General features: G+C 49.1%; 1 protein-coding gene across 6 annotated transcripts in view; it reads right to left on the bottom strand.

The window, feature by feature from the left end:
- LOC100346516 (uncharacterized) overlaps positions 1-17397 on the bottom strand; it is a 254537-nt gene that overhangs the window by 6520 nt on the left and 230620 nt on the right. For 5 of the 6 annotated variants that reach the window (XM_051825757.2, XM_051825765.2, XM_051825770.2 and 2 more), the window contains one exon: positions 4112-4548. In XM_051825757.2, the coding sequence (XP_051681717.2) occupies positions 4164-4548 (385 nt within the window). In that variant the 3' untranslated portion in view covers positions 4112-4163. Of the gene's footprint in view, positions 1-4111; positions 4549-17397 lie in introns of those variants that run through there. The other variant, XM_070071938.1, reaches the window with a different exon arrangement.

The following is a 17397-nucleotide window of genomic DNA, read 5'->3' as shown; positions in this document are numbered from 1 at the left end:
GCCACCAACTACTCTGTTGTCCTTGAACACACCAAGGTCATTCCTAGGTTGATGGTGTGCACTTGCTGTTCTCTGAGACAGCACACCCCTCATCCACGTCCTCTAGAGACTCAGGGTACCTCCTCAGGGAGGCCTTCCGGACCCCATTATTGAAAGTGGCCTCCCCTGAGGCCCCAATACCACATCCCCCTTTTATTCTCCTTGGTGCCTGTGACTGTTTCCTATGCTTACATTACTGTGAACTGGGTGGCGTTCAGCCATGGGGACTTACCCTCAGTGCTGCAGGCTGGAGTTGTCTCTCCAAAGGCTCTTCGAGGAGACTCGAGGAGCTCCTAGCTGCTGGCTACATCCCTCCTGTCTCTGTCTCGGCCTTCATGTGGCCTTTCCTGCCTTTTTCTGGGTCTCTTTTCAGTGTGTTTCTTAGATAACTTATCTTTGGATTTCGGGCCCATCTGCATAACCTAGGAGGATCGCATCTTGAGGGCCTTAAATACCTTTGCAAGGACGTCCTGTCAGGTCATATTCACATGGTTTGGGGGTGGACACATCTGTCTTGGAGCCTCCACTCAACCTGCTAGAGCACTCGGCATGATCTCCTGTGTACACGGCTCATCTCCTCCGAGCTCGAACACAAGCACACGAGAGCAGCAGTCTGAGTCACTGTTGTTGCTGGGACCTGGAGCAGTGCAGTCTAGCACACACTCAGTGTCAGTAATGATTGAGGGCTTGATAGCTTTAATAAACAGCAATAATCTTCTTTTAAATCTATGTATTTATTTGATAAGCAGAGTTAGAGAGAGGGAGAGACACAGAGAGACAGAGGGATCTTCTATCACTGGTTTATTCCCCAAATGGCCAGGCATAGGCCAGGCCAAAGGCAGGAGACTGTAACTCCATCTGGCTCTCCCATGTGGCTGCAGGGGCCAAAGCACTCGGGCTGTCCTCCACTGCTTTCCCAGGCACGTTAGCTGAATCAGAAGTGAAGCAGCTAAGACTCAAACCAGCCCCATTATGGGATGCCAGTGTCACAGGCAGTGGTTTAACCCACTGTGTCACAACACCAGCCCCAGAAATATTCTATAGGAAAACAAATTCTATAAAAATTATCCAAACTGTTAACATCTATCATATGGAAACTTAAGCAATTTGCCTAAGATTGCACAGTGATTAAATGGCCAGGTTTTCCTAGCTTGAAAAATCTTTGCTAGTTGGTATTAAGCGTTGCTGCTCCACATCTCTGAATCTCGTGTTTCCTCTTTATCTCTGCTCTTTCACAGCATATGGTGATGTGGCCGGGAAACAAGAAAACTCCTCTTACCTAGAAATAGCCTGACACCTTTTTTTCTTTCTTCTTTAAAGCAATGTGAATCTGTCTTTAAAAAGAAGAAAACAGTACCTTGTGTTCTAATTATAAACATAACACTTTTAAAAGGTGCCAGCATTATTTTTGCCCCCCACAAGGGAATCCTGGTTGATTTATTAAGTAAGATGTAAATATATTTGGAGCATTAACTTTTTCCTTTCAAGTCAGTGCACATAAGAAGAGTAATCCTCAAAGAGACCACAGCTTCTGGGCCTGACTTTAACACTATTTAAAGAAAGCAAATCTTAGCTAGGGGACATAGCTGTTAACATGGTGATTTGTAAAACCTTACATTTCTAATAAGGTCTGACTGTTTCAAGGAAAACATATTTTGTTTCTAGGTAACATTTCAAGTCCGATTACGAACAAATGCTACAAAATTGATCTGTAACGGGAAATACTGTAATGTCACAAAGCATTATTTAATGCTTAATGCGACTGAAAGCATTAATTGCTAGGAGCCATAGTCTGTCCAAGCACAACATGAAAGCACATTTTGTACCTCTTGTCTCTTACTGTAGGCTTCCAAATGAACTCGAGTGTAACACAAATGTAGCTAGAAAATCTGCAGTACCTGAAGATTTTTTTCACCTGCTTGGATTACTGTGTTGTCCCTTGTTAGCAAGTACATAAGTGGTAACTGTAACCGCTCAGAAGAACCCAAAGTGGTCACTTGTTAGCAGCTAAGCTAAAATATCTTGTGGAGCAAAGCAGCAAATGGCAGACGGGGTTTTCTTCCCCCACGTCTCTCTAGATTTATTTTGCCACCTTTATAATAAAATCTTGGCTTCCTCCAAGAACATGCAATTGAGATTTGGCTCTGTATAGTAGCTCCCACTGAAACACAGGAATGCCACAATGTTCGTTGCTTTGGCTCACCCTGAAGTAGTAAAACCGGCACTGGAAAGACTGTGTCATCAGCACTTGAACTCACGAGACTCACACATCCTTGGGGCTGTTTTCAACATTCCCATTCTCAATTCTGGTCAGTCCTGGGGTTCAGGGCCAGGGACTCATACCCTGGATATAAGGTATCCTGTACCCCATGTGCTTCAGTAACTAATAGATTTTTCTCAGATAAAACAGCAAATGGTGTCTCAGTTCCTACACAAGTACATAAAAGAAAATGAAGGTAAAGATTGACTACTTCCTTACATGGAAGGATACTTTTTAAAATTATTTTTTAAATATTTATTTATTTTGCTTGAAAGAGTTACACAGAGAGAAAAGGGAAGGCAGAGAGAGAAGTCTTCCATCCACAGGTTCACTCCCCAATTGGCCACAATGGCTGGAGCTGCGCCAATCCGAAGCCAGGAGCCAGGAGCTTCCTCCGGGTCTGCCACGCGGGTGTGGGGGCCCAAGGACTTGGGCCAACCTCTACTGCCTTCCCAGGCCATAGCAGAGAGCTGTATAGGAAGTAGAGTAGCTAGGTCTCGAACCAGTGCCCATATGGGATGCCAGCACTGCAAGCGGCGGCTTAACCTGCTAAGTCACAGCACTGGCCCCTCCATATATATTTAAAAGGCATTCCGGGCCAGTGCCACGGCTCACTTGGTCCCGGTTGGGGCGCCGGTTCTGTCCCTGTTGCTCCTCTTCCAGTCCAGCTCTCTGCTGTGGCCTGGGAAGGCAGTGGAGGATGGCCCAAGTGCTTGGGCCCTGCACCTGCATGGGAGACCAGGAGGACGCACCTGGCTTCCGGCTTTGGATTGGCACAGCGTGCTGGCAGCAGCACACTGGCCGTAGCAGCCATTTGGGGGGTGAACTAACGGAAAGGAAGACCTTTCTCTCTGTCTCTCTCTCTCTCACTGTCTAACTCTGCCTGTCAAAAAAAAAAAAAAAAAAAACATTCTGGAAGCCCACTGGAAAAGATCACTAGGCAGCACATTTCCCAGATGAGGAAATTGGGGCCTGGAGGGCTTAAACCCATGGCTTTCCCTGTCATAACAAGGCAGAGGCAGAGCTTAAGCCAGAATCCCTTCCCCTGACTCCCACTTTCTTCTTTAAAGCCTCAACACGTCCATCTGAAGAATGGTGATAGTAACACTCACCATACAGAACAGTGGTAAGGACCAATGCAGCTAATGATTATAAAGTACCTTTGTAGTCAGCACTGGAAAAGTGGCAGTCATCGCATGTGACACCAAGTGTGAGCCTTACTATTTCAGCATCAGATTTACTTTACTAATAGCCAAGCCTAGATTTCAACTCATGGCATTAGTGACTGACAGAGGTTATAGATTTAACAGAAAGGTGCCAGAAGTTTGTTAGTTCGTTGTTTAGATATAAGAAAGGAAGGTAATTTTATAGTACTAATAAATAAATAAAGAAAGAGGTCGTATGGTAATTAACTGTAAGAAGCTCAGGGCATTGAATGCATTGCATCAGATTAATGATCCAAAACCAAGGGTAGGATGTGCCTGGGCTGGTAAGATACTGGAGATAAACACAGCTGACATAGAGAACATGCCCGATTTGTCTGCAGGTGGTGAATGGGATCATCTCCCCTGGAAACAGGTCTCTGGGCCTGCAGTGTAGACGGGAGATGCGACACAGTGTTAGTGTACAGGGTGACAGCATGGACGACTCACTTCAGCTGGTGACTTTCACTCTACAAACTCCACTTTCCTCTTCTGCCTCCTTGAGACAATGTAGGTGTGATCCATGGAGCTAGGTGACTCTGTTATAAAAACATTTAAGGAACTGACAGCCATTGTAAGGAGAAAAATATATACTAAGGAGCCCAAGAACTCGTTGTGAGAGCAATCTGGACTTTATTCCACCACATGAACAGTCCCCTGACTCACGCTGCAGCTGGGATGAGCAGCTTCAGCAGGCCTGTCCTCAAGTCTTCTGGAAGGCCCGCTGGCTTGCTGGTGGCTGGAGTCACAAAGACATGGACTGAAGAACCGGTGGTGCAGGCCAAGGCACCAAACTCTGCCAACTTGGGATGACCGAAGAAAAAGCCATTGCTGAGTTCACGGTGACCTACTGCAGGTGGTTCCTGAGTGGCCTTGGGTGGAAACAGGGCAAGTCTGTAACTCACACTGGAGTGACCCACCTTCTCCACAGCCAAGGCCGCCACCGGGACCTGCGGAAAGCTGATGGGCGTGTGGTAGCTGCATTGGTTGGTCACCATGAACCCCACCAGGGGCGACGTCTGCAGGCAGGTCTTCAGGCCACAGTACCTGAAAGGCAAAATCACACTGTTTCTTTGGTGCCTGTGACACTGTCGCCCAGCCCACCGGCAGTGCTAGATGTCTGTAGCCTTAATGGGCTCCAATCAAACCCCAGTTCCCTCACTTACAGCCCAGTCACCTTGAGCAAGTCACTTCACTTCCCTGGATGTCCGTTTCTACATTATATTGTTCATAACAGCAGTACTTTCCTCACAGGCTGACAGTGGGAATTAAATGACAAATGTATACCATCTAACGGGTTAACAGCTCCTAGACACGCAAGTTCTTGTTAAACATTTGCTGTTATTAATATAATTATGTCCATCTTGTCCTGGGCACCCATGACAAAATACTGGGTACTTCTGTGTTAAATGAGAGAGAAAATTCATTTATTAGCGATGGTAAGTTATTGCATCTCTTATCTCTGCTACCAATTTTAATCTCTTTAAGGACAGAGGCTGTGTTTTGTTCGTGTTTTTGAATTTGTTGAGTTGAAGTGAGGTGGCACTTGAGATAAGACGTGGAGGTTGAACAGAATTGGAAATAAAGAGCATAGTGAGGAGTTACAGCCCCTCCCCTCCCCTCCACCAAGGAGGTCCTCTTAGCATTTAAACATTTTCCTCCCATTGCCTGCCTGCCTTCTGTACTTGCGGATATTAAGATTGAATGTGAGGATTCACTGTAAGGGAAGCATATGGGTGATACAGGTTTGACAACCAAGCTGCTCCAACACAAACCAGTGGCAAGTGTGTGCTTGGGCAGGGCACCGAGTGTCTTGAGGCCAGCCGCCCTCAGCGCCCATGGTAACATGGGATACATTCATTACAGACACACAGAGCTAGGCAGGGACAAAGGTCAGGTTACCCAACAGTATGGCGTGCATGCTAGCATGCCTTCTCACGTGTTACAGACAAGCACACTCACTTACGGACACGGGGCTTTGAAAGCATAGACTGCCAAATGTTTCCTGTGGGTATCTAGCAGTGGAATTTTTTTTTATTTTATTTATTTATTTTTTGACAGGCAGAGTGGACAGTGAGAGAGAAAGAGAGAGAGAAAGGTCTTCCTTTTCCATTGGTTCACCCTCTAATGGCTGCCGTGGCCAGCGCACTGCAGCCGGCGCACCGCACTGATCCGAAGCCAGGAGCCAGGTGCTTCTCCTTGTTTCCCATGGGGTGCAGGGCCTAAGCACTTGGGCCATCCTCCACTGCACTCCCGGGCCATAGCAGAGAGCTGGCCTGGAAGAGGGGCAACTGGGACAGAATCCGGCGCCCCGACCGGTACTAGAACCCGGTATGCCGGCGCCGCAAGGTGGAGAATTAGCCTAGTGAGCCACGGCGCCTGCCAGCAGTGGAATTCTGATCACTTTTTCCTTCTTTTCACTTATATGCATTTTCCAAAACAAACACAACTTGTCTCTGAAATAAGAAAGGGTGTTCTTTTTAAAATGACCGAACACATACTTCATTTACCAAGCACAGGCCCTGGAGAGATGAGCAGGCCTGGCTGGGAGAGTGGGAAATGGGGCTCCTTTTCTTCAGAGGATGCTGCCTCTGGTGCCCCTGCTCAGGGGCCATCCTCCTGACCGCCGTGAGGGGTCCCTGAGCCCATGCAGACGGCTGGGATAAGAAGCCCACAGACTGGGTGGCTTAGACACAACAGGGATTTCTTTCTTACAGTTCAGGAGCAGGGGAAATCCAAGCTCAAGGCAGTGGCAGCTCAATGTCCAGCCAGGGCCTGCCCTTGGCTTCTTTGGCGGCCAGCTTTTTGCTATGTCCTCACATCATGGAAGGGGTGAGGGAACACTCTGGGGTCTCTTTGGATAAGGAGCTCGTCTCCATCAGCAGGGCTCTGCTCTCACACCCCCATCACCTCCCAAGGTCCTGCCTGCAGATGCCCTCGCGTGGCAGAGAAGTTCCAAGGTATGAATCTGGGCACACGATCAGCCCAAGGGGGCAACACAGGGAGAGGAGCCTGTCTGTCAGCATGACTCCATGATCCAGTGGGAGTCCAGTTCTCCGGTTTTCATTTCCCACGCCTCACTGTTGCTATTGCTTTTCGATTCTCTGCCTCTGCTGTCTTCCTTCTTTTAGAAAGAGACAGTAAAGACAAAGCGCCTCTTCTCACCAGGAGAGCAATATTTCATGAGCCTCCTGTTTCCTGTGTGAGCCCAGCCCTGATACTTTTAAATAATTGAAATGCAGGTGACCATTTAAACCAAGCCAAGAACTGAGCAGCTGGCATGTATCTGGCCTGTTAAGTGGTTCACATTTTATATTCAGGTTTCAAGACAACAGTCCAGGGCCCAGCAGTGAAGATGCCTGGGTCCCATATTCGAATACCTAGGTTCAAGTCCTGGCTCCAGCTCCCAATTCTAGCTTCCTGACAATGCAGATGCTGGGAGGCAGTGGTGATGGCTCAAGCAGTTGGGTACACTCCCATCTGCTAGTCTGCTCAACCTAATGCCCACAACAGCCAGGACTGGGCCAGGCCAAAGTCAGAAGTTGGGAACCAAATCCAGGTCTCCCTTCTGGTTGCGTTAGAAAGTCCAGCTGCCTCCGTCACTCTTTATTTCTTCCATTTCTCCCTTTTTCTTCTTTTCCTCACGACACACTTACTGTGTACCTACTTCATTTCCAAGCATGTCCTGGGCACAGAGGAGAGAGCAGTGAACATGCCAGACGGTGGTGGCCCCTGCCTACATGTCGCCTTAGTCTACAGAGCAGGCAGCCGCCACATGCAACCCTGATGCAGTGTGATGAATGCAATGGCAGGGAAAGCACAGGTGTTCTGCAAGGCAGGAGCAGATTGGTGGAAGGAATAAGGGAAAACCTGAAAAATGATAGCCCAGCTGACATAGGAGGGAAAGGGAGAAGCTATCCCAGTAAAGAGGAGGAGGAGGAGAAACAGCCTGAGTGAAGGCCTGGAGGCCAGAGGGAGTCAGCCCGTCCCAGCGATAACAAACATCCCGAAGGCTGCGACATGGGCTGCCATGGGAGGCTGGGGGGAACATTTGGATTTTATCCTTGGGCAACAGGAAGCCAATAAATGTATGCAAGAGACAGGCAAGATCAAGTCTGTTCAGTAAAATGAGCTGTGGCTTTGAATGAGCTCCGAGTTCCAATATGAACAACAACTCCCTGTAAGGAGAACAGGTGGGCAAGGCCTACATTTGCTGAAAGATGACAGGGCTTGAATTAGGGGGTGACAGCAGAAGTGGGAAAACTGGATGCATCCAAGAGAGACTTTACAGGTCTGATGGTAACTTGGAGTGAAACAGAGGAAGGAACCAACGTGATTCCCAGTTTTATGCAACATCCGAATGATTCCAGTCATGGGAAGGGGATGTTGGGGGACATGCTGGGGTTGGGGAGGAAGGGAAGTTTGATAAAGGTCCAGTTAAGGTGCCTGTGAGAGTCTAAGGAGAGATGAGCAGTTGGAATAATGATATCACTAACTAACATCTGTTCAGCCAGGCCTGCCATCAAGCACACAAACTGGATTATCTCTCCAGGAGGCATTTGGACAAATGTACCAGGAGCTCAAAAGACAGGCTGGCGTGGAACACAGGAGTGGAGAGGCTGGATGAGATCTAAATTCAGGGCACTGGCAGGTAATCCAGAAGGCTGGAGCTGTGGGTGGAACACTGTTGGTGTGATGAGGAGTGGAGAGCTGGAAAGCAACCACCCAGTCTGACTTCAGATAAATTCAGGCTTTCAAAAAAGACTGGGCAGACTGAAATAAAAACCTGTAGAGGTTTGTGTTTGTGGCCTTCAGATAGTGACCTGGGGAAGAGATGAAGATGAAACCAGGGGACAGGGAGCTACCACAAAGGAGAGAAAAGAAGAAGGTTGAACTTGGTGTGGGGTTTCAGCCTTCCTCGATAGTACCTGAATGAGCTCCCAACTGACAACATCTTAGAACGTAACAGCAAGTGATGAAGCCTCTGGCTGTGATGCTGCCTAGGGGTCCCGTGAGGCGAAGGCCTAGCCTCCATGTATTCTTGGCCCTGATTTAGTAAGCCATACACGAAGGTTCAAAGCGTCAGAGTCGATGGCTCAGTGGGGCCCTCCAGTGCAGGGGCTGCAGACCCTGGCCTGCAGCGAACTCTCCTGAGGAAGCTTTGAGAGGCGCGGACTCCCAGCATCCTCCTGCTCCTCCCAAATCCATCAGCAAGGGGTGTGGGGAGCAACTGGGAGCAACTCGGACTAGACTAAGTTACTGGAATTAAGACTTATTCTGTGCATCTGCTCTCCCACAATATGGCGCTGGGAGAGGAGGAAACAGCTTCTACACAGCTGCCTCCAGTTCAGCCAATAAACTGTAGGACTTGCTCCTGATTGGAGGAGAGCAGCATACTCGGCGTGTGGGTAGCAGAGTTGGGATTGGTGAAAGAGGACTATAAAGGAGGAGTGAGACACCATGCACCAGGAACATCTATCTGAAGGAACATCTGTGCAGCCCCCGAGAGAGCCGGCCGGCGGTGTGCCGCTCCTCCGCGGAAGTGGGGAAAGTGGCAGGGGGAACCGCCCTTCCACGGAGGTGGAAGGGTCGGTAGCCAACCCGGGAAGAACCAGCAGCAAACCCGGGAAGGGCCGAGCAGACAAAAGAACAGCGCAGGGTTCAGTGTCGCTCCTCCACGAAGAGGGGGAGCGACATAATGGTGCCGAAACCCGGGAAGAACCAGCAGCAAACCCGGGAAGGGCCGAGCAGACAGAAGAACAGCGCAGGGTCCTGTGTCGTTCCTCCGCGAAGAGGGGGAGCGACAAAGGGGAGGCCAGGCATCCTGATGGTAGCAAGCTCCCCAGGCATTTCTGGGGCACACAGCTGAGCATGGGAGTTGCTCCTCCAGAGTTACCCTCCCCCTGGTCCTCCTGCACTAAGGAAACAGCCCACAGAGATGAAAGAAGCTGTTCCTGGCCCTGTGGGTAGCAAGAGATGAGATTTACCTACACCCCACTTTTCTCTCCAGCCCCTTCAGCTGCGTCCATTTGCTTCTCCATCTCCAGACTCAGCCCAGCCCAGCCCTGAGGACCAATGCATCTCTGAGACATTCATAGCTCAGGGGAAAATGGGCAATGGCCATGATCCTACACTAACTTTGTACCAAGCTCCAACAGCTGGGCCCAGTCGTGTCTTCCCCCATCCTCTCCCCACCAAGTTCCCAGCTCCTTCTCCATTTCCCGTTCTGCCCCACCCCTGTGCCAAAGTCCTGGGTGCCTCTGCAGCAGGAGATACCTCTGGGTTGGTGTGGGGACACAGCCCTGCCTCCTCTTGAGGTAGGAGAGAAAGCGCCTGTCAGGTGGTAGGAGGCCAGTGGGCGGATGGCACAGGTACCCCTTTCAGAGGCGATGCTATTTTTTCCCCTCCCTATAAATAGCATATATGGGCTATAGCTTGTGGTCAGTTACCTGGCACATTGGGGCAGGATTCTGGCAAGAAGTCCATCCCCACCTTCCCCTCAACCAAGAATAAACATGGGCTTGGCAGCAGGCTCCGCGGCTCAGCCAAGTCCTTAAGGAGCATCAGGCTGGCAGCCGAAGGGCACATCAGGCCTTGGGAGCCTGCACAAGGAGTCAGTGAATGCACATGTTAACAGGCTGGGTGTTTTCAGAGAGAGGCACAACAGGTCTTCAAAAAGCTCACGGGAAGTGTGTATAATGAAAAACTATTCATGGATTAAAAAAAAAAAATTGGCACCAAAATAAATTTATCCTTTAATTACATTTTGCATGAGCTTTCTCAAATACCCTTGTACATACTTTAAGAACTAAAGTGTGCCACGTGTTCACTCTGTGAGCATGACAGCAGTTGGTCGAATTCTGCGGATTTATTTCCTCTGGAAAATCCCGTCTGGCTGCAAGTTCGTATTCTGTCTCCGCTCTGTTCTGCACCTCTTTTCCTTACATCTTTGGTTTCCTGTGTGAGGAGTGGAGAGGAGGAGGCGGTCTCTGGGTAAGAGCTGTGAACCCCTTCCACTTTTTACTATCTCTGCCCACCCTTACCTTCTCTTTCCTACAATCTCCTCTTTCCCTTCGGACCCAAATGGCCCTGAGAGACGCCTCTCCAGAACACTTTCTCCCTCCTGCTTGCACTTCTCATTTCCCAATGAATTCACAGCCAGAGCCTCTGCCCATGCTGGACCTAATTCTCAAGCCATCAGATTGCTAAGAGAGGTCTCTGTTGCCTGAAGTGCACTGGGGCGATGCTCATGACTGGTTCATCCCCCCTTTTAGGGCATGGGGTGTTCGATCAGTTTCCCTTGCTGGGGGGAGGGAGGGTGGGTAAGGCCATCTGCCACAGCTCAGAACTGGGATGCTAGTGGAAGTGTGGGGATTCTCGCTCTCTCCTCTTAGAGGACTCAGAACTTAGATTCTCGGTTGGAGTGATTCTTTCCTGGGGACACCCTGTGAAAGGACTCTCTTGCCTCAGACCATATTTTGCTTAATCTATGGGTTCCAAATTTTGATTCCCCGCTGTCCTGCCTCTTAAAAAACTATGAAAGCTGGGCCTGAAGGGAGAGGTAAAGCAGAGGTGATTAATCCAACTCCACATAAAATGTGGCCTCAGTATAAACTGGAAAATGATTCTGATTTGGCATTTTTGTCTCAAAATTCTCTAAGATTCTAATAACGTCACACAGAGAAATGGCAAATGGTCAGAGATCTCTTATGTCCAGGCTTTGTTTCCCCTTTGGGGTCAATGTCCCTCATTCCAAGTTCTCCTTGAGGAAGAAGGCCTGGAACTTCCCCTTAAACTTTCTACCTCCCCAAGCCTGCCTTCTCTCCCTCCACCTGAGAAGCCAGCATCTAAGGAACAGGGCCCTTTGCTCACTCCATCCCTTTCTCTCTCTCTAGCCCTTCCTCCCCTTCCACCCCACCACCAGCAGCAGGGGCAGTTGCTGCTCCTCCAGCATCTTCTCCCTGGAGGCCCTCCGCCCGCCCTCATCCCAGCCTCTCTGGGATCCTGGGCCAGCAGACTTGGCATCTGCCCTATTTGCCCCAGGGAGCCCCATCCCCAGACTCCATCTGGTATTTTCTCTCTTGCAAACCCACCTGATTCCCCTACATCTAAGTCTTTGTCCTCCTCCGAGGTCAACTTTTCCTTATTCCAAGCCCTCGGGCAGGAGAAAGGCTTGGACTCTTTCCCTTCTTCCACTCTTGCTCCCCGCTCAGGGGTGCTCATCCTGCCCCCCGCTGGCTGCTCCCCACCCCCAACTCACCAGCAGCTGAAACTGCCTCTCTCCTCTCTTCCTGAGCCCCTCCCCCATTCTGCCACTCTCTCCCCCTGGGAGCAGATAGTGAAAAGGCTGGCAGAATGTTTATCGCTCTGGAAATCCCCCTTCCTGGGACAATCACCCAGGAGCCTTTCTCACATCTTCCTGCCTACCTCATCAGGGTCCAAGTAGTGCCTTGCACCCCACCCCCCAACAAGCAGCTCCAGAAAGGGCTCTGCCTGCTGTTCAAATGCAATGAAGCCTGACTCCAACACCCCCACCCCCTCCCCCAAACCTACCCTTACCCCTACTCCTGCTCTCTGTCTGGGCATGCTCAGCTCCTACTCTCCTTTTACCTGCACTCCCTCCCATTCTGTCTTCCCTACAATAAAGTCTTCTTTAACTAGCCCCCTCCTCTCCTACTGAAATCGGATAAGACCCCCTAAAATTTACACTGAAATGTGGCCCCTTAAAGTTCCCTAGAAATGCTATCCGGGGTGCCACATGTACTACCGGAATTTGGGGTGCCATACGATTTCACCACGGGCTTATTACTAAATCCCCAATATTAATAAGCCCAAGAGGGTTCTTGCCTAATATTTAGAGAAAAATTCTAAATATCGGCACAGATAAACGAGGTAGTATGGTACGTTTTAAGCTTTTATTTAGTGAGAAAGATGCATAGGAGAGTGAGAGCTTTATTTAGGGGAGAGAGGTGAATAGGGGTTCATACCAAGCACCAGGAACCAGCCATGTGGATGAGCATCTAGGCCAGGAAGCCTAGAGCACATGGCCCAAAGGCCATGCGTCCTGGAGGCGCAGGGCTACAGCAAGCCCCCTCCTGACAAGAGGCCAGGGAAGAAGAGCAGGCCGGGCCACACCTTGTCCCGGCTTTTAACCCACTTCCAAAGGGGAGTGGTTAATTAACCTGATTGGCTGGTGGGCACCCAGGTGTGGCCAGGTAGGGGCATGAGGCCACACAGAGGCATGGCGAAGGCATGGTCTTCCAGTTCACAAATCTAATCAATTTTAACCTGTATGCCTGCCTACTTCACTAGGAACACTAAAATCCTAAAACCTCACATAATGGAGCCACACCTTGCATGAAGATGCAACCTCTGTTCCAGCCATCTCCAGGAATGTATTTGGCAGGGCTAGCAAAGAAAAACTCCAGGACAATGGTAACTTCCCTCCAAAGAATGCTCCATGCCTAGCCTTCTTCTGTCTTCTCCCCTTCCTTGTGTAGTGGCGCAAAAATCTCTTTGCTAATAACTGAAACTGTTTTGTTGGTCTCTCTTGTAATGTGTTCTATGTGTGCACATATTTTTTTTTTTTTTTTGACAGGCAGAGTGGACAGTGAGAGAGAGAGACAGAGAGAAAGGTCTTCCTTTGCCGTTGGTTCACCCTCCAATGGCCGCCGCGGCCGGCGCGCTGCGGCCGGCGCACCGCGCTGATCCGATGGCAGGAGCCAGGAGCCAGGTGCTTTTCCTGGTCTCCCATGGGGTGCAGGACCCAAGCACCTGGGCCATCCTCCACTGCACTCCCTGGCCACAGCAGAGGGCTGGCCTGGAAGAGGGGCAACCGGGACAGAATCCGGGGCCCCGACCGGGACTAGAACCCGGTGTGCTGGCGCCGCTAGGCGGAGGATTAGCCTAGTGAGCCGCGGCGCCGGCCTGTGTGCACATATTGTACATGGAAAATTTAACAGCTCTGTTTTAATTGGCTTAAACTTGAGCTTGATATTCAAGAAATATTTCCAACTACGTGTACTCTTAACATTTATGAAAGCATTAGACCTTTTGGTAAATGTTTTTATAAATTATTTGACAGCCAAAATTATTTGCTAAGTTTTCATTTGCTAGTAAGTTACTAAGAGTAAGCAATTGAGGAAGCCTGACTTGTCTCCTCATTTCTCCTCTAGTCTTTTCAAGATGGAAAACCAATTGTATTCTGTAGGACTCTCTGTCAGGATGTACAATTTGATCTCTAGACCTTCCATAAGACAATCTGAGTAAGGTGGTCTTAATGTTTGACCTTACCTGGAAGGACACAGCTTTCCTCAAGGGCATCGTCTTACCTAACAGGAAGAATATTGTCATAACATGCCTGTGACCACAGATTTCTAGCTCAGGCCGCCAAAGATTAGGGACAGGATTGAGTACCCCCTTTGCTGACATTTCGAAAGGCTTCTACTGTGTGCTGCTTTCACAGAGACCCAGGAGAAAGAAGAGTGAGGCAGCAGAAGCAATGTAAGGATAGGTGACAGGCTAATGATTAATGGCTGCTTTACACGGTGATCTGCCATCAAGGAGATCCAACAAGGCCAGTTCACCCCCAGATGGCACCTGTTTTTTATATGAGGAGTCAGGGCATTGGGCAAGCAGCTGTCAAGACAGAAACCAACTCCTTACGAGAGCACTGTTGGCTGTGCCAAGAGCCAGGACATTGAAAATGGAACTGCCCTGGGTGCTGAAGGACTCCTGGGTTAGAACCGCAGACCCTCCTGGCCCCAACCTGAAAAAGCCCTTCACTCTGTTCGGTGTCCAAAATAACCACCACCATCAGGAGGACAGCCTAAGGTCAGTAACAATCTAGGCAGAGCTGCAAATCTGCTTTTAGAGGTGCCACCTATTCTATACTAATCTCCTACTGCAGGCCAGGTCTCTTCCCAGGCCAGCCAGGTGATGGAAGTCAACAGGGCACCTTCCCTAAGGAGGTTCACACCTCCCCTGTGATGCCTCTCCCAGTACCCCATGTGAAGAGACAGACAGGTCTGGGCCTCCTACCTGGCCAGGCCTTAATGCCCATCTGATTATCATCAAGCCCCTCTTGTCAGTTTCTGTTTGCCTTTCAATGGGAAAACTCCCTCCTGGTTTGGGCAGCACCTTTCTTAGATTCTCTAATGACTGTTGTCGCTCCCCCTCTTCGTGGAGGAATGACACTAAACCCTGCACTGTTCTTTTGTCTGCTCGGCCCTCCCCGGGTTTGCTGCTGGTTCTTCCCGGGTTGGCTACCGACCCTTCCACCTCCGTGGAAGGGCGGTTCCCCCTGCCACTTTCCCCACTTCCGCGGGGGAGCGGCACACCGCCGGCCGGCTCTCTCGGGGGCTGCACAGGTGTTCCTTCAGATAGATGTTCCTGGTGCATGGTGTCTCACTCCTCCTTTATAGTCCTCTTCCACCAATCCCAACTCTGCTACCCACACGCCGAGTACGCTGCTCTCCTCCAATCAGGAGCAGGTCCTACAGTTTATTGGTTGAACTGGAGGCAGCTGTGTAGAAGCTGTTTCCTCCTCTCCCAGCGCCATATTGTGGGAGAGCAGATGCATAGAATAAGTCTTAATTCCAGTAACTTAGTCTAGTCCGAGTTGCTCCCAGTTGCTCCCCACAACTGTCTTTTGTTTTGGATCCTGTGTATTTCATTTGCTTGTTAGATATTCGTTTGCTCTAGGCAAAAACTTCTAGATGGCCATGCACATGAAACCTCGAATAGAGACAGTTTCTGAGCTAGTGCTGTAGCCCCCTCAAGAGCACAGCTGCTGGAACCCTGTCTTGACCACTGGTCCCTACTCCGCTCCTACTCAGCTTGAAGAACCCAGCTTCAGTCCTCGCCCAAACCCCTGACAGCAGCCAAGGTTTCCATAAGCAGAGGGAGGAAGTGAGGGAGCCCAGGACTGGAAGCAGGCCAGGCTAACTCCATCCCACGGCTCCTCACCAGCATGTACACACTAAGCAATCCGGGAGTATTTTTTCTCTTTGGCAACCAGGCATGCGGACAGGACTCTTGCTTTCCTATTTCCCCTGTGCCACTCAGTTTGGCTATCTCTTCCACCATGGGCAATGCCTCTAATATTTCCTTTTGTCCTCATAACCACAGTGCTATTTCTGGCATGCAGAGTTAATTTATTCCAAAAGTCTTGCAGGAATGAATGATTGCTATATCCAAAGCCATCATGCAGGAACAACACAAGACTGCTCTTCTTCAGTCAATCCGATCCTGAGTATAGACTCCCCCCCACCCCGCCCCATCTACACCCCGTAGCAGGAAGTAGCCAGAAAGAAACCATCAGCCTCAGCCATTTTAGGTTTTCTGTTACCCTTGCCTTCTATCTAGAAATCAGTTCTGTCTCACATCCTGTATCGTTCCCCACCCCACCCTCTGCATTCTTCCCCAGGTTTGGAAGCCAGTGGACCAAACCTGAAGAACCAGTAGAAGCTCATCTCCTTCTACTGCTCCCCCACCCTCACCCCAGCCCACCTAAGATATAAAAGGGCCCAGCCTGCTGGGGTCGGGTCCCCTGCCATATGTTCACTCTATGAGCATGATGGCATTGGTCGACCTCTGCACATTTATTTTCTCTGAGTAAATTTGGTCTGGCTGCAAAAAAAAAAAAAAAATAGAGAACTAGGGAGAAAATATCTTAAATAGCAGCTTGTCTAACATTAAAAGATTTAGATAAAATCAACACTGAAGAATGTACACTGTATGTCTTTTTAGAAATAATTTTTCTTCTACAAAACCTATTTCAATATTGTCTGCAGCCTAGGATGACCATCAAAATAAAGCATATGCCATTCCCTTAAGTATAAAATCATTTGAATTATAATCATCATGCAGGATAGCATCTAGCTAAAGGTTAAAGTCTTTAGATATGGGTTTGAATCATGGTCCTGTTGCTATGTGATCTCAATAAGTCACTCAGTATCCCAGAGTCTCAGTTTTTCTCACCTCTAAAATGGAGATAGTAACTCATACCTGATAGGATTTTTGTGACAAATAAATAAGGCAATGAATATTTTGTATATGCCAGAGATTTTTGTTGTTGTTGTTTATACTTTCTAAACAGTTTTAGTCTCTAGAGGAAGAGACTTAACATTCTGTCTTTGGGTCAGACTTTTCCTTTATTTTGAGAAGACTTTTTGTGTTGGGACCCTGTGACTGTTTTTACTTATTTATTTATATCTTCATTTTTATTTATTTTGGTTTTATTTGAAAGGCAGAGACAGACAGAAAGAGTTTTTCTATCTGCTGCTTCACTCCCCCAAATGCCCACAACAGAGAGAACTGTGCCAGGCTGGAGTCAGAAGCCTGGACCTCAATTGGGTCTGCCTCAGGTCCTTGGCTTATCATCTGCTGCCTCCCAGGGTGTGCATTAGCAGGAAGCTGGATGGGAATCTGAAATGGCCAGGACTTGAAACAGGCACTCTGATATGGGGTGTGGGTCTCTCAAGCAGCAATTTAATGGCTGTACCAAGGACACCTGCCCCTTGGGGCGGTTGATAAGGGGCCCTGTATTGTCCCTTCGGGTGGTGTCAAGGTGGTGACATCAGGCCAGGGGAGCAGAGCAGGAGGGAAAGAACCAACATCAGAGGTGAGGCAACTGTTACACTTCTGGAACTTCCAGAAATCATGAGGAACATTTTAAAGAAGTGACGGAACAGTTTCAGCAACTGAGCCTGAGAGGTTTAAGCCAATGCCCTCTGCATAGTAAATATTATAGAATTTACCTAATTTCCACTGCATTGTCATAACAAGAATTTACTCCAGAGGCACAGGGAAGTCTTTGTTGGTGCCTCAGGGGCAGTGATTTAAGCATAACCCAGTTTGTGGAGCAAAGATCTCGACAGAAACTCAAACATCAGA

The sequence above is a fragment of the Oryctolagus cuniculus genome, chromosome 1, assembly GCF_964237555.1.
Source record: "Oryctolagus cuniculus chromosome 1, mOryCun1.1, whole genome shotgun sequence".
Lineage (NCBI taxonomy): Eukaryota > Metazoa > Chordata > Mammalia > Lagomorpha > Leporidae > Oryctolagus > Oryctolagus cuniculus.
Note: the sequence above shows the minus strand (reverse complement) of the source record. Positions and strands in the feature narration are given on the sequence as shown.